The sequence below is a fragment of the Lissotriton vulgaris genome, chromosome 8 (genome assembly GCF_964263255.1).
Source record: "Lissotriton vulgaris chromosome 8, aLisVul1.2, whole genome shotgun sequence".
Classification (NCBI taxonomy): domain Eukaryota; kingdom Metazoa; phylum Chordata; class Amphibia; order Caudata; family Salamandridae; genus Lissotriton; species Lissotriton vulgaris.
In genome coordinates this window covers 249,072,411-249,089,526 of record NC_141696.1, presented here as the reverse complement: position 1 = coordinate 249,089,526, position 17,116 = coordinate 249,072,411, and the positions used below count along the sequence as shown (strand labels likewise).

Here is a 17,116-nt window from a genome sequence, read left to right as displayed (position 1 = left end):
TCTTATTTAGATGAGGCAGCCACCGAGGGTGTGCCAACATTGCCCCTGCAAGCGGATACGATTGCTCACTAGCTTATTGATTGTGGTGTAACAAAGAGTCACTTCCTTGACAGTGGCAAAATCAATGTATTTACTCGAAATGTAGTCACAAACACATTCTTTCTTGCCAGACGGTGGTGATGTAAATTCTTATATTAAGGTATTCTCTATATTAACCATTAGGAATTGAACAAATTTCAGGAGTGCAGATCTCTTTCAGCACATCCAATAATGCATTGGCAAAACTCCATACGAGTCCAAAACCCTACAGACACATAGCAGGTAGACGTATCTGAAGTACTAATAAACCACTGCAGGTTCTTGATGCTGAACACAGAGAGGCAGGCAGAGCCTAACCAGGAGTCTTGAAAAGCTTGGTCTTTAATTTTTTCAGGATCCCCAATGGCTGATTTTGAGCAGAAGCTGGAGAAGAAACTTCCATACGATGAATGTCAGCAGCCCCACATGCCAAGAACAGATGCATACTGGTAAGTTGCATTTTCTGTTCGAGGCATGTGGGCTGCTGAATTCATATCTTAGCATAGACTGTATAGCAGTATCTCCTCTAACAGTGGTCACCTGTACCAGCTGTAGCAGTTTGAAAGAGTTTTTAGGACAGCCTGGCCTACAGCAGCTTGCTGCTTTGCTTGCAGGTCTACACAGTGGTGTTTAGTGAAAGTGTGTATGGGAGACCATGTAGCTGCTCTACATATGTCTTCTAGTGGAATATTTCTTAGGAAAGCCATGGATACCCCCATTTTGCGAGTTGAATGGGCTTTTGGGAGAACTGTTAGAGTGCGCTTGGCCTTTTGATAGCATATTGAATGCACTTAACTATCCATCTGGCTATTCCTGATTTTGAAATAGGGTTACCCTTATGCTGTGGAGAAAAAGCAACAAATAGTTGTTTCGTCTTTCTGAAAGCTTTAGTTCTGTCAACGTAATATAATAGAGCTCTTTTTACATCTAGTGGGTGTAGAGCTCTTTCAGCCACTGACTGCTGGTTTTGGAAGAAAACTGGCAAATCTATTGACTGATTGAGATGAAATGTTGATATAACTTGGCATGAACTTCGGGTTAGTACGGAGCACTACCTTATTATGATGTATTTGCATGAAAGATTCTTGAATTGTTAGTGCCTGTAGGTCGCTCACTCGCCACTAAAAATACCACTTTCCATGTTAGGATTTGTAATCCGCACAAATAGAGTGGTTCGAAAGGTGGCCCCATAAGTCTGGTAAGTACTGTTTAAGTTCCAGACTGGCGAAGGTGGATGTCTTGGAGGGATAATTATTTTAAGTCCTTCCATTAAAGCTTTGAGAGGTGGTATTCTGAACAGGGACAGGTGTTGTCTGTTCTGGAGATATGCTGCTATAGCAGCAAGGTGTAGCCTTATGGAAGAGTATGCTAGATTGCATCTTTGAAGATGTAATAAGTAACATATTATGTTTTGGATGGAGGCATCTAATGGATTGATTTGGTTATTATTACAGTAAATTACAAATCTTTTCCATTTAGCTGCGTAGCATGCTCTAGTAGTTGGGCGTCTTGCTTCCTTGATAATGTTCATACAGTGTGGAGGCAAGTTAAGATATCCGAACCCTAAGACTTCAGGAGCCAGATCGCTAGTTTCATCTGATTGGGATCTGGGTGCCTGATTTCTCCACGGTTCTGCGTTAACAGCTGTGGCGATAGGCGCAGCCTTTGGTGTGGGACTACTGAGAGTTCTAGAAGTGTTGTGTACCATGGCTGTCTTGCCCATGTGGGAGCAACTAGTATCATTGTGAGGGACTGTTGCTTTAGTTTGCGTGCCACTAATGGAACCAGTGGGGTTGGCGGAAAAGCGTAGGCAAATCTGCCTGACTATTTCATCCATATCGCATTGCCATGTGACAATGGGTGTGGGAACCTGGCGGCAAAGGACTGGCATTTTGAGTTTTCTTTTGTGGCAAACAGATCTATCTCTGGATGCCCCCACTTTTTGAAGAATGGTTGGAGGACTTGAGGGTGAATCTCCCATTTGTGTATCTGTTGGCTGTGTCTGCTTAGTAGATCTGCGATCTGATTGTCTATTCCTGGAAGGTGTTCTGCCAGGAGAAAGATGTTTTTTGGAATTGCCCACCTCCATATGCTCTGTGCTGGGTGAGACAGCTGCAGAGAGTGTGTCCTGTCATGTTGTCCGTCCGGATTAACACATCCTTGTTGTACAAGTATTTCTGGAAGGCTTTCATCGCTAGAAATACTGCTAGCAACTAAGTGGTTTATATGCAGTGTCTTCTGCTTGCCTGTCCAGAGCCCTTGGACTGTGTATTGTAGTAGGTGGGCTCCCCAACCTGTCAGTGATGCATCCGCTGTTAGCACTACCTGTGGAACCGGCTCTTGGAACAGCCGCCCCTTGGAAAGGTTTTGTGGTTTCCACCACTGCAGAGAGTTGTAAGTGCGACTGTCTATCAAAACTAGGTCTTTTAGTTGTCCTAGAGCTTGGTTCCACTGCCGTGCTAGGCATTCTTAAAATGGACGCATTTGAAGTCTAGCATGAGGGACAATGAATATGCAGGAGGCCATCATGCCTATAAGCTGCATGAAGATTCGAGCTGGCAAGGAGTGTTGTGGGTGAAATCTTTGGATTAGAGACTGCATATTGGATATCCTGGCTGGATTTGGATATGCTTTTGCCACTGAGGTATCTATTGTTGCTCCCAGATATTGTTGTATGTGGGAGGGCTGCAGATGTGATTTTGTGCAATTTATGGAAAAACCCATACTGTGCAGCAGCTGAATTGTCTGGGATGTGTGGTTTGCACACTGTGCGTATGAGTTGGCTTTTATGAGCCAATCGTCCAGGTAGGGGAACACATGGATGTGTTGCCTTCTTAGGTGTGCTGCTACTACTGCTAGGCATTTTGTGAAAACCCTTGGTGCTGTAGTTACCCCGAAGGGGAGAACTTGGAATTGATAGTGTTGACCTTCTATCGTGAACCTGAGGTATTTCACGTGAGCTGGATGTATAGGTATGTGAAAGTATGCATCCTTGAGGTCTAATGTAGTGAGGAAGTCGCCTTGTTGGAGTAAAGTGAGTACTTGTTGAAGAGTGATCATATGAAAATGCTCTGAGAGTCTGTATTGGTTCAGAGGTCTGAGGTCCAATATTGGTCTGAGGGACCCGTCCTTTTTGGGAATAAGAAAGTATATGGAGTATTCTCCTGTCCCTTGGTGTTGAAAAGGGACGCGCTCTATGGCTCCCTTTTCTAGCGTGGCTGTTACGTCTTGTTGTAACAGCGTGACGTGTTCCTTGGACATAGGACGGTGTTTGGGTGGTATGTTGGGTGGAGTAGAAGTGAGCTCCAGGCAATAACCATACTGGATAATTTGTCTCACCCACGTGTCTGTGGTAATTGCGTTCCAGACTGGTAGGAATTGTGTTAGTCTGCCTCCGACCGGTGTTGAGTGGTCTGGAGGGAGCGTGAGCAAGTCACTGTTTGGTGGTGGTGGAGGCTCTGGTGTTGTTGCCACCACGTCCTCTGCCCTTGTTATTATTACCTCTATAACTTCCTCTGTTAGAACCTTTATTAAAGGTGCTCTGGGTATTACCTTTGAATGTAGTGGAAGTTTCTGATGTGTTGCCTCTACCTGAGCCTCGAAAGGAGGAGCGACAAAAGGAACTTCTGGATTGTTGGAACTGAAGTGCGCCCATTGCCTTAGCAGTATCAGTATCCTTTTTCATCTTCTCCAAGATGGTATCTACTGCAGGGCCAAACAGAAAGTCTTGGTTAACTGGCTGTTTGAGGATGGTTGACTGCACTTCATTTTTAAATCAGGAAATGCGTAGCCACGCATGCCGGCGTAGTAATAAGCTAGTGTTAACAGACCTAGCTGCTGTGTCAGCTGCGTCAAGTGCACATTTAATGGAAGCACTTGTTATAAATTTGACTTCCTGTATTGGGTCGTTAGCTTTAGATTTGAATGGTTCTGGGAGGTGTTGTAGTAAACCTTCCAGCTGGTCATAAGGTGCTCTATCGTATCGTGCTAATAGAGCCTGTGTGTTTGCAATTCTCCAAGTGTTTGCTGCTTGGGATGCCACTCTTTTGCCTGAGGCTTCTAGTATCTTTGACTCTTTGTCAGGAGGGGGAGCATCTCCTGTTGTCTGTGAATTAGCTCGCTTCCGAGAGTTTGCGACCACTAATGAGTCTAAAGGCAACTGTGATTTAATATAAGAAGGGTCGGTAGGGGCTGCCTTATACTTTTTCTCAATTCTGGGATTGTATGACATGCGCTCTGGCTGGATCTTTAAATATGTCTGGCACGTGTTTTAGTACCCCTTTTAACATAGGAAGTGTAGGTATGCTTTTTTCTGAAGTAGGAAAAGTGTCGAATAGGAAATCTATTGGGTCAGTGTGCATGTCTACATTATGATATTTAGCTGCCCTATCCACTAGTTGGTTAAAGACAATGGTGTCGTCAGTAGGCGACGGCTTTGTAGGATATGAAGAGGTGTCAGGGGTGGGTTGTGGGTCGTATGTATCATAAGGATCATTTTGGTCATCCCATGTGTTATATTGTACATTCTGATCCTCAGGGTCTACAAAGTTATCTTGAGGATCGTCCCCTATGTTTTCTGTCTCGTCATAATGTGAAGGAGAGTAAGGTAGAGTAAGGTACATAAGGCATGTCAGGAAAGAATGGAGGAGGAGTGAAAGGCCTTGAGCGAGATGTTGCAAAGTCTTTCTTCTTTGGAGGAACAGGGGAAGAAGTGTCCGTGTGCAAAGGTCTCTTCTTCCTGTGGTAAAGTGTCAACCGCGCTGTTTTAGGGTCTATATACAGTTTAGGTTGTTCTTCCTCCACTGGATCAGGGTGGAAAAGATCTTCCTCTACTGTCCTTTCGTTTTGGCGCCGATGATTTTGGCTTAGTCACTTGTTTATGAGTCTTTGGCTCCAGAGCCTTCGGCTGTGGAGCTTCTTTTGGCTCGACTGCTGTTTTCGGGTCGACGACTCGTTTTTGTTCGACGTGTTTTGACTTTACCGTCTTTTTTGGTTTGGCGACCTTCTTTGGTTCGACGACCTTTTTCGGATCGACCGTGCTTTTTGGCTCGATAACCTTTTTCCGATCGACCGGTGTTTTCGGTTTGATACCTTTTTTCAGGTTGACTGGTGTTTTCGGTTTGATAACCTTTTTCGGATCGACCGTTTTTTGTCAGCTGCCTTCTTCGGGGCACCAGGAATTTTAGTGTGACCTGCTTTTGGGAGGTCGACACTTTTTCGGCTCCACGGCCTTTTTCGGGTCGACTATTCTCTTGGGATTGACAACCTTTTTTGTTTTGATGATTTTCTTTGGCTCAACACTCTTTTTCGGTTTGGCGGCCTTTTTGGGAAGAGTGTAGCTAGTTCCCGGGGTCTCAGAAGGCTTGGGTTTGGTCTTCGGAGACGAGCCGGAAGGCGGGGTCTCTGAAGGAGTTTGTCGATCTCTGCTAAGGCCTTTAGGTGATGCTTCAACCGGTGCCTCGTCTTGAGATGGAAGCGGAGTAGGAGGCGTGGTACTCACGCTTTGCCCCGGTGTGATCTGGTCATCGGAGTCCGACCTGTCTTCAACGGTGACAATTACGAGATCGGAGGCAGCCGCTTCTGGGAGGTCATGTTAGTCATCGAAAATGTTCTCCGGTTCCTGGCGCTGCATCTCTTGTCTAGCGGCCCTTCGGTTCCTGATAGTTTTCTTCGACCGGAACTGAGCACAAGCTGGACAGTTTTCCTCGTTGTGCTCGGGAGAGAGGCACTTGTTGCATACTGTATGAGTATCAGTATGTGGGAACTTGGAGTGACTTGGAGCCTTTTAAATGGGATCCTTTCCATCCGCAGCAGGCCCACGTGGCGTCGAAAGGCCCAACGGCCCGCGCCGACGACCGGATCGAGATGGAAAGTGTTATCGAGTAAAGGTTTACCGAACGAGAACAATACCGTCGAGGTTGAAGGCCTTTTGGCCTTAGAAAGTTGAAAAGTTTCGGTTCTGAAGTTGGAGTTGAGGAATAGCATCCAAACCCAATGGCGGAAAAAAACAATCTGAAGATGGAGAAGATGCCCATGCGCACTGTAGTCCAGGGGAGGAGTCACCTATCTCGTGATACTTCGAAAACTGTTCCGGGACATCAAAGTGCAAACATCCGGACCCAACACTAGGCGGCGATCTTTGCTAAGATATGAATTCAGCAGCCCACATTCCTCGAACCAACCCTTTCACAAGCTGTATGATCCGAAAAAGGTTCTAATCTCCGATCTAGTCCATTTTCCCATATTTTACTCACATACATGGGGATCCGGACATAGGGTATGGACATTATGAAACTTCACGGACTTAACATGCCGGCCAACAAATATTTACTGTATACCCTTGTAGTAAAAGCACAGATAGCCTCATCATTACCCTATCCTACTTCCCCGCCTCACACACCCTTTAGTGCAAGCCTTACAAATCACACCTCAGGTTTAAAGAGAGTTAAACCTGTAAAGGCAGTAACTCTGCAGATGGTGAGGGATACTAACCCCATAACAGAGCGCGTACGTACTTTGGTACCCTGCTCCCTCTCCCTTGGCTACTTTGATCCTATCTATAAGAGCTTCAGTCGGACTGCCCCACGGGCACGGCTAGAGCTGTTCTGGATAATTAGACTGTACTATTTAATTCACCTTGTGTCTGGATTGAGCAAGTAATGATTTAGAGCTTCTGACTCTCCAATTGTAGATTGGGTGAGCAGCTGAGGATTACTCAAAAGGGTGGTGGGATACATTTAATTCAGATATAGTATGATAGTAATCAAATTATAACTCTTATGCAATATAGAATAGTAATCATACACTGCTTTAAGATCCTGCCCCAAGCAGGCCTTCCCATGATGGGCTTTCCCTTATAAAGATGCTGTAATTCAGCCCCTTTGTTCTACATGCTTGACGCAAGTGAGTCCCTTACGTTTTCATGCCTTGTCTGTTTCATTGCCCCTTGCTGGCATCTTGCCTTTACCCCTGCAACCATTCATGTTCAATTTCGGCACGCTTCTCTTCCATGTTAGATGTGGGCCTCGCGACTAGAGACAACTTGCTGTTTTCATACCATTGCGCCATGGAGCAATGACCACGGTTTTATTCACCAATACCATCTATGGACTCAGTGCTAGGTTCATGTAACAACTTGAGTTTAGCCATCCAGAACAGCTTTTAAACTTGTGCCCTCTCTGTCACCCTTAACTATGACATTCTCAATGCTGCTGGCATAAGTGGGCCTGCCCCAGCTTAGCTTTTGCTTTCTATGCCTCAATATTCTCCTAGTTTTACTCCACCTTTTCTTTATGGTCATAGGACGTTTGTCAGTTGTGGGCATCTTCTTTGTCTTGTGGGGTCGCTGCTTCGTGCCACTAGGACCTACCTCACTCCTTCCAATCTCACACATGGTCTGGCTACTAGGTCATATGATCTCTCTGGTCGCTGCGTAAGGCATTCTCGAAGGCTTCCATGGTGGCGCTTGACTACATGACTGTCATCTGAGATAGGCCAACCACTAAAAGTGCGTCAATATATCTGGTCACCTCTGGTTAATGGCATCTGAATGAAGGGAGACTCTGATCTCATTTATGTATTATGTCTGCGTAATGCAAACCCGACTCCTCTGCCCCCACGTCCTCTCCATTTTTTTTCTTGTTAAGCTAAACGGTATTTTTATATGTCCTCTTCCATTCTGTGCCCCATTTCCTCTTTCATGTGCACACTAATTTCTCAATCTCTTGCCCGCACATGTCTGTCAGCACTACAGTCCACTTTCATCTTTAGTTACTTATTTTCACCCACAGCTGGAAGCTATATACTTCTGCTTCCAATCAAGTAGCAGAAAAAAAACTTAGAATTTCCAATAATTATATGCTTCAACACTGATACCCTAGTAGCTTACTTAAGAAGCACCTTTCAAGATAGCTTCATACTGCAATGCAGTAATTTCTGTTATCGCAAAGATGTCGGATGCAAATGATTGTGGCGTTACACAATGTATTTTTTCCTGGAAAATGACAGTGGCATTCCCTGCATTCAAGCGACAGCTGTGCTCCGCAGACGCTACCCACCTCTACTACGCCATGATGAATTGATGTGTACTGTTTCTTCTTCAGCATCACCAGAGTGATGACAATCACTGTTGCTATGACGACTCCTCCGACCATAAGCCCAATGATTGCACCTTTGTTTGAACCAACTTCCTCAGCAAAGAATACCTAGGAAAGAATACAACAGAATGAATTTCAGAATACAACCGAGCGCAACTGAAGTACACATGCTACATACCCCATAACCGTACTGCAGATGTTCCAAAATCAAACTGCCATCTACTAACCGAGGAAAAATTCATTAATCACGCATGTTTTGCACACAAGGCTTTAAACTACACAAAATGCTACTGCTACTGCATTTGAAGAGAACAGTAGGTCTGGTGGGCTTAGTGATGTCTGCAGGATATGTTTGGAATTCACGGAGGGAATAAAGGCAAGTGAACAGCAAGAACGAATAGTCATCTTCCAAAGTCTGCTCTGCATTTAATCACCTCAAAATTAAAATGCAAATATTGAGCAAACGAAAGGTCGCTGAATTTTTGCTCATTCAAAGATGAGACGTTTTGTTGTCCGAATGAACACTTGTGCAGGAAAGGACCTGCTCAGAATTTAGGCAGACTATTTCTCATTAAGCAACATAAACGGGTTTCACACTTCATTCAGTTTACATAATAAAACAATTCTAGAACAAGATCAGTCGAATGTGTGTGACATCTCACAAACGTATATAAAGAACCACCGGCCTTGTTTGTCTGGAAAGTAGTTACAGTCATCTTATGACCAGAGTCGTTTTAAGGCATGGAAAAAGAGGGCTTTGGCCCAGGGCCCACCCTTTCTTGCCCAGATGACCTTCAATAATTTTTAAACAGTGTTTCAAATGCCATTTTCCGTTAAATTATTTTTAATGTGGGTGATGTGGAGAGACTATCACAGACATTTTGCACCGAAATGTATTTACATTGCATTCAACATCCATTTTTTTTTTACATTTTAGACCAAAACAGGCCCTCACAGAGATTATTCGCAGTAATTAGTGAGCTGCTACTGTGTTACAATATTGAAAACACAGGTCACTAAATATTAGATGTCAACACATTTAGAATTTGAACCAGTGAACCTCTGCACTGCCAGTGACCTGCCCAAGAGGGCATGAAAGAGCTGAAACTAGATCATAAATTCAAGGTTGTTCCAAACATGGGACTCCAAAATACATTCGGCCCAGGGCCCCAAAATCTTTAGGACGTCCTTGTGTATGACATCTACAGTCTGCCAGCATTGACTCACTGCTGCCGCCCTGCAGGAAGTGTAGAGTGCTGCGGTCAAAGCTGAGCGAGGGGCCGGAAGGAGTAATCAAATGACTTCACTTTTACCAGATTCCTCAAAAACACACATACGCACAAGCACAATCTCTACTCTTACTGTACAGAAAAGGCCCCCGCCTGTCGGGCTGACACCGCTAAACCAGAGTTTCATGACTTATTCTAAAGACAACAAAGAACTGAGGAGTTTCAGTACCTCTAAAGGATCCTTGGAATATTTCCTTTTCATTAAGAAGCATCGGGCAAATACTTAAAACATCGTTGGCTAGAGTTAATAGTATTAAAAAAACAGCTGTAATGTGAAATAACTTGAAGCACGACTTAAAATGATGCCGTGACTTCTGTTCCTGTTATTATATACAGCCTGGTAATGCATATGCTTAAGGGTCTGCTGCGAGAGCCATAGTCATTTTCACTAAATATAGACCGTTTTAATATGAGCTCCAGCTGCAATCCTAGTGGTTAGTGGCTTTACTTAAGTTAGGTTAGGAAAAAGTTTAGGATACCAACCACACACTTTTTTCAATCCTTGTATTTAAGGAAGAAAACAAACCAGTATTACTCTTAGGTTTGTTGGGTATATCTTGTTCGTACCTTTTTTAATTTCTATTTTTTCATTTTTCAAAAAGATTTTTTATGTATGAAAAAGAACAACACATTTTTACCATTTACACATAAATACAACACATTATTCACATATATATATATACACAATATAAAAAATTTTCACTTCATATACACAGATCCTTAGTTATACTTGACAAAGTGACGCTCAATACCAAATTAAATAAACCACATATATATGAAGACAATCAAAACTTATTTTTGAAAATAAACCACACATGAATTCATTGGCCTATAAATCAGTTGATGTCTATTGGCATATAAAATAGACATCAACTGATTTATAGACCAATGAATTCATGTGTGGTTTATTTTCAAAAATAAGTTTTGATTGTCTTCATTTATATGTGGTTTATTTAATTTAGTATTGATACTGGTTTGCTTTCTTCCTTAAATACAAGGATTGAAAAAAGTGTGTGGTTGGTATCCTAAACTTTTTCCTAACATATATATGGTCCAACCAACTGCACGTCCCAGGACCTAACTCCTTTTATTTTTCAAATTTACTTAAGTTAGGGGCAGACACAAGTTAGTATACTATCCATATTGAGGAAAAGCAAAGCCTATAACTGCTGTATTTTAAAATCTAAGTACAAGAGCGTTGCATTTGTTTATCTTGTCAAAATTACACAGTTGAGAGAACTACGAAACAATAAAAAAATAAAACTAATATGAAACGTTTGTGGGCAATAAATGAAACAAAGATCCGAACATGCAGAGAATTGACAAAGAAAATCTAATCAGAGCCGATCATGTTTTCGTTCCTGGCTGGGAAACGTAAATGGGGTAACTAGAGGTACCTAGCAGTGGTCAATCAACACAGCCACTGTAGTCCATGTAAAGCCCAATGGTCCGGCAAGCCACCTATTCAGTGCCAGGACACATTGGGTCTAACCACAGTGGGCTCACGGTAGCCCGGCCAACTCCACAAGCAGCAGTAGAAACAACTTGCAACACATACTGGAGAACTACAAAATGTGCAATGCTCAACAAAGGAACACATTCAAGCAAGAACTCAATTTGCAGCACTTGCTGTCACATTTGTCTGGTTTCAAAGCATTGTAGAAGAGGTATGGCCATCAAATATCGACCTCATATGGATCACAGACTGTGTTGGCTCCCGGAATTTGTGTTGGTGAATCTGCACGCTGCACACAGACCTCAAGAGAGAGTTATAGGCAACAGGGAGGAAGCGGCGGGTGAGGGGAATGTGAACCAGAGAAAACTGCGATCTATATTGGAAAATGCAACCATAGTTTCAATTAATAAAAAAGTTTTTAAAAAATGAATGAAGTGAAATCTACATTGATATAATCCGACAGAAGATGCTTGTAAGACAGTAAAAACATTTGAGAGCAGGTGAACAAGATGCATGTTGTGTGGGAGGTGGGTAAGGCCACACACTTTGCACCGGGAAGCATTGAAGCACACTTCAGAAAGGGGGATTGAGGGGCAGCCGAGCACCACGAGGTGTGCCCCCCGGGCAGATTGGGAGGGGGTGGGGCCAGACGGGCGCGGCCATTTTGTGGCATTGGGCTACTTTGGGACTAGCCCAAATTTGTAAAAATAGCCCAAGCTATTTAGGGGTTGTGCGCGCTTGCTTAGCCACCATTTTAGGTTCTGGTGACCTGGTGGCTGGGAGCGCGGTAGTTCATGCTTTTTGTCTGGGTTAGTGTAGGTGGCTGAGGCCTATTTGAGCTGTGTGCTTCGTTGGCTTCTGGTGGCTATCAGCTTTATTACGAGTAGAGGTATTGCTGGAGAAGACTTTCAGGTACTAGAGGCCATTCGCCTTCTAAGATAAGCGGGCCATATGGACCTTCTGGTGGGCCCCTAGGGCAGTGCGCTCCGCATAAGGCACACGTGGCGGCGGCCATCATGGCCTGCTTGCCGCCCCGCAAAACCTAAGGAGGCAGGTGAGCAGACAGGGCCGCGCGTATGCGAGGAGCGCGGCCCTGGGTGAGGTGGTGTCTGGTTCCGGGGATGCGAGCGAGGGAGTGAGGAAGGGGGCAGGCAGGAAGAAGCCTCAGCGGGGAAGCGCTGGTTGCGTCTCCCCGTCGGGCTGGTCTGATATGCATGGCCACTCAGGCACAGCGGGAGCTGCCGCGAGTAGACAGGAGATGGGGGCGGAGGCCGGGGTTGAGTATGGGGAGGCCCGAGCCTCCATGGACAGTAAGAAGGAGGCTTTGCAGTGAATTGAATTCAAAAGCTGCATAGTTTTGATTCCCCCTCACAAATCTTAAACCTACCACCAGACACACTTTGCCTCCCTATCCCACTTGTGTAAGTTCTTTTTCATCTTTGCTTTCTCCATTTGTCATTGGTTTTCCATCTTTCTCTAATTTTAAGGCTAGGAACACTGTTTTTAGCTCCCAAAACACTAATATGTTGTACTGCTTCCTGAGCTTTACATACACCTCTGAACTTGAATGTGCCCTTATGTGCTCCCCAATCTATATGTGCGGTATCTGTTGTAATGGTTACTGTTGCAGTTGGTTGTTTAAAATGTCTTCCCGCCAGCAAATGTAATCTGTTCCTCCACACCATCTCTTCCTGTACTCTTTGTGTGACAACCACTAGATCTTCCCCATTCCAAGTGGCTTTTGACCATTGACTTGTATCCATTCTTGAACCTACCTCATATGAAGCCTTGCATATGGAATGAGAGGGATGCATGAAGCCATCTTCCCCAGTATTTTCCCCACAGTCCTAACTGTCAGACAGCCACTTCTGGTAGAGGCAAGTTACTTGATTTAGGGATGCTAATCTATTTTCGCTAGAGTAAGCCTTTGCCTCAATTGAGTTTATTCTTGCTTCTAGAAAGATTTTTTTCTGAGCCGGGTAATGTTGATGATTTTTTTGAAAAAATCCCAGGCTATAAAGTGTTTCTAACACTCTCTCAGTGTCTTTTTGACATTTGTTGAAAGAGTTTGCTCTTATGAACAAATCGTCTAAGTAAGGAGATACACATATCCTCTTTCTTAAGTAGGCAGCTACCACTGCTAGACACTTTGTAAATACTCTCAGTACAGATTTTATTTTGAAGGTCAATACCTTGAATTGACTGTGTTGTCGACTACAAAGTGCACATATTTTTTGTGTCCGTGATTCAGTGGACTGTGTAGGTAGGCATCTTTTAGGTCTATAGTTGCCATGTAATCTTCTTTTTGAACTGTTGATCGACTTCCTGCAGTGTTGTCATCTTGAATTTTTGGGTTGGTGTGAAGTTATGAAGTAAAGGTCTAGTGTTAGAAGAAGATTTCTGTCCTGTTTTGAATTAGGATAGATTTTGATCAATTTCCTTGATTGATCTTTTTCTTGGGCACTTTTTCTATTACCCTCTTTGCCGGCAATTCCTCTACTTCTTTGGGTAGAAGAGGTGTTTCTTCCTTTGAGTGGACCACTTTCTTTGGCCCTTTTGGTGGCTGTGTCTTTATAAGTTCTATCCAATATCCAAATTTTACGATATGTAATATTGAATTGTCTTTTGCCAGCTTCCTTCACTCTGAAGGAAGTTCTTTATTCTGCCTACTACCAGTGTTGTTTGTGAGAGGATCTGATGACTTGATAAGTCACTTCTGGGTGGAGGCTACTACTCTTCTGTGAGGCTATGCTCTTTTTCGTGCACATCCCTAAAAGGGCTGCTGTCCCTGTGTCAGGAACTGCCAATGCTGTGTAGGTGTTTGAGCTCAGCTTGAGTCCTGAAAACCTGGATATGTTTTTGTGCCAGAGAAACTTCCTCTTCATTTTTTTTTTAAAATAATTTTTCTTGAGTTGCTAGCTCAGGAAGACATTACATCAGAAACAAATACCAGCCTTAATCATCGTCCCAGTACAAGGCAAGAACTCGTAGACGTACATTGTACAGCAGGAAAATATTTACCCATGTTCAATAGGATCTTGGTAGCAATGTCAGTGTAATCAAGTGTGAATGTTAGAACAAAACCCCACTAGGTGACCCCCCCCCACCATCTACACTCTACCCCAACTATAACCCCTTCCTCCCCCATCCAAAACAACCCCCCCCCCCCCCCCCCCCCCCCCCAGGCGTATCATGGTGCAGCCCCATTGGAATGGAAATGGGTTTACAAATCTGGTCGTACCTAACAAGTGGACCAATGAATATTATATGGTATGAATCGTCTAGAAACTTCCTCTTCATGCCGGTCTTCGGACTGGTATAGTTTCTCTACATGGGTTTCACCTGAATGTAAATGCTCCCACTGACATCACCGTTTTGTTGTCCTTTTTCAGCAGGTGAAGTGTATCGTCAACTGTGCTACCGAACAGTTCTCCATTGCACGGTGAGTTAATGATGTTTGCCTAAACGTCTGGCTTGAAACCAGACACGCTCAACCATGCATGGTATCATAGTGTTGTTTCAGCCATTATTTGGCAGCTTGCTGTATTTGTTGACTTGAGGATTGTATTTGCAATGTTTTTCCCTTCCTCTGCGAGGAAAGCTGCTCTCTTGCAGTACTGCTTGGGAAAGTGCTTCATTACCTCTGTCATCTTATCCCAGTGATGCTTTGCATATCTTTTAAGGAGAGCATTCGAGTTGGGTATTCTCCTCTGTGTAAGTGCTCCTCTTTCAAATTTTCTCCCCACCAAAGCCATGTTCTTACTCTCTTTGTCTGGTGGAGGTCCCGATGTTGTTGGGTCTTTGCCCTCCTTCTGGCAGTAGCCGGCACGGTCCCTCTTATGTACACTGGATCCTTAGAGGAATGCTTATATTTATTCTCTGCCCTTAGTAAAACTGCACTGCTCACTGAAAGCTTCTGTCCCTTGATCCAGGATATTAGGCAACATTGACAAGAACTGGTTCTTGGTTTGAGATGGCACAAGTGTTTCCAGGAGGAAGCAAGATTTTGATTTTGCCTCCTAATTGCTCACCGTATTTATCTGCCGCCTTTTTAATCAGTTGACTTTCCATTGTCATGTCATCCGGAGGTGATGGCCTCAATGAATAAGTGTCAAAACCATCTTGGGGAATCAGTCTCAATGTCTACCCACTGTTTTTCCACGTACTCCGAGCCCTCAGAGTTCTGGAACATGCCCATGTCCATAGTATCGGCCTCCATTGCCTCGAAGAACTGTTCTTCTTCTTTCTCCTCCTGTGGCTTTAGTGTCAAAGGTGGCTCTAAATCTTCAGCTTCCTTTTCTACCCATTCCTTCGGTGTCAACGGCTTCTGTGGGATTCAGAATTCCCTAAGGGATGGGCCAAAATTATTTTTCTTTAGCAGAAGTGTGTCCATTTCTGCTTCAAGACGTCTTTTGTTTCTCTCCATTTTTGCAGATCGATCTTTGGGGTCGATCATTGTCGAAGATTTTTGTTTTAGACATTGAGGTATCAGAGTTTCGCTCGTTGCCTTTTACGGCATCTCCCGACTTTTGTCTTCTTGCGACATCGAAGCGTCTTGACTCAGATAGTCTTAACACTTGTCTTTTCGTGTAATCGGCCAACTGCAGTGTGGGGCCCAAGGGATTCTTTTGGTGTTTGCATGCCTTAGGTAGGCAATTTTCTTGGTGTCGAGGTTGCTTGGGTGTTCTAGAGCCTGTGGCCTTATACTATCTCACTGTGTGTTTTTTCCGGGTTACCAAAGTCTTCTTTTCTTTCAACTTTCGATGTTCTCTCTCTGCGTTGACTATTCGCTTTTCGACGTCCGAACCTTCACCACCTGCTACTTTGGCAATGTTTTCCTCGTCGTCACTCAGCAGCCCAGGTATTTAAGTGAGGAAGACTGCATCTGCCCCTGCATGGCCTAGTGTACCTGCCTCTATCTCTGGCCCTCAGCCTCATCGGTTTGAAATCTGCGCAGTACTTGCACTTGTAGGTACTATGGTCGATCGGTAGACAAAGGTTACACACCTGATGGTTGTCCTCCTGAGAGAATTTGTGGTGGACCTTCAGGCAGAATTGGAAAGGTGTGTTCTCCATATCATTCGGAACAGGGGCCCCCTCTCCGGGCATTCTCTAATATGGCCTCGACATGTGCGATCCGTGTAGTCTTCTCCAATACATCCTCTGAGAACTTTTTCAGTATACTTTCAACGAACTTCGTTCAAACTACTTTTTCTTCATAGATTAGAGAGCCTTTGGCTATGCTTCCAGATTGGCAGAAAAAGAGAATCTGAAGAGGATGACCACATGTGGGAACTCCCGGGGAGGGCTGATTACATTAGAGGAGGCAGGATAGGATACCAAATGGTGGGGTCATTGACGCCCAAAACAAGGGAAAAAAAATAGAAGGACTACTAAAAACAGGAGAACACCGGACCCAACCACTACGTGGTGTAATAATGCACAACATGTGAATCCAAAAAATATTCCCGCTGCAAAGAACAGTATGTCTTTCATGTTCTGATGCACCAAAATAAAACTATCAAAGCATGCCCTGGCAGAAAGTGAGCACTGAAAGCTACAGTTGATCTTAGTGAGGTATAATTTCACCATCCTTTGTTCTTCAGGAGTGCAAACTGAACCTCTGTGTAATAGCTTTTACAAGGAAGCCTCACACGTGCAGTGCTTAGTTTCTCTCTAAGAGTTAAAATCACCCTTTTGCTACCTTCATCTAGGATTCGGCACTTCTATAAGAGCTGTGATTAAGGCAGCACTCATTTACAAAGGACTATTAGCGTTATGCAAGAATGTTAAGAGGAAAAAAAATTATATGGCAAAGAGGGCAATCCCAGAACAACTCAGAGTGGTTCTGAATGGCCAGAGGGAGTAGGATGACAACGTTTAATTTAGTTGTCTTTTGACAAAGCCCGCTTGTACTTTATTGCTGGTCGAAGCTAAAATAAACACTCCGTTTCAAAAGGACCTATTTGTTAGCTATTTGAACGGTTGTATAATCTGGAGTGGATTCTGTTATGAGGAACAATGAAGTTTGAGATTCTACAACAAAAGCCTAATTGTTCTTAAGATCACTATCTGAATACATGGCAGGAATGGCAACATAGGCCACAGTTGAAAACCCAGGCTGTTCTGGCGAACATTCGGCTGGTTTCATTGCTGGGTGGGTTGGAGTATTATCTGGCAATCAATCCCAAAACAGC

At 43.9% G+C, this 17,116-nt stretch overlaps 1 protein-coding gene across 4 annotated transcripts in view; it reads right to left on the bottom strand.

The window, feature by feature from the left end:
• Window positions 1–17,116, bottom strand: part of APP (amyloid beta precursor protein) — a 484,182-nt gene that overhangs the window by 14,964 nt on the left and 452,102 nt on the right. For all 4 annotated transcript variants that reach the window (XM_086934030.1, XM_086934028.1, XM_086934029.1 and 1 more), the window contains one exon: window positions 8,136–8,282. In XM_086934030.1, the coding sequence (XP_086790156.1) occupies window positions 8,136–8,282 (147 nt within the window). The remainder of the gene's footprint in view (window positions 1–8,135; window positions 8,283–17,116) is intronic.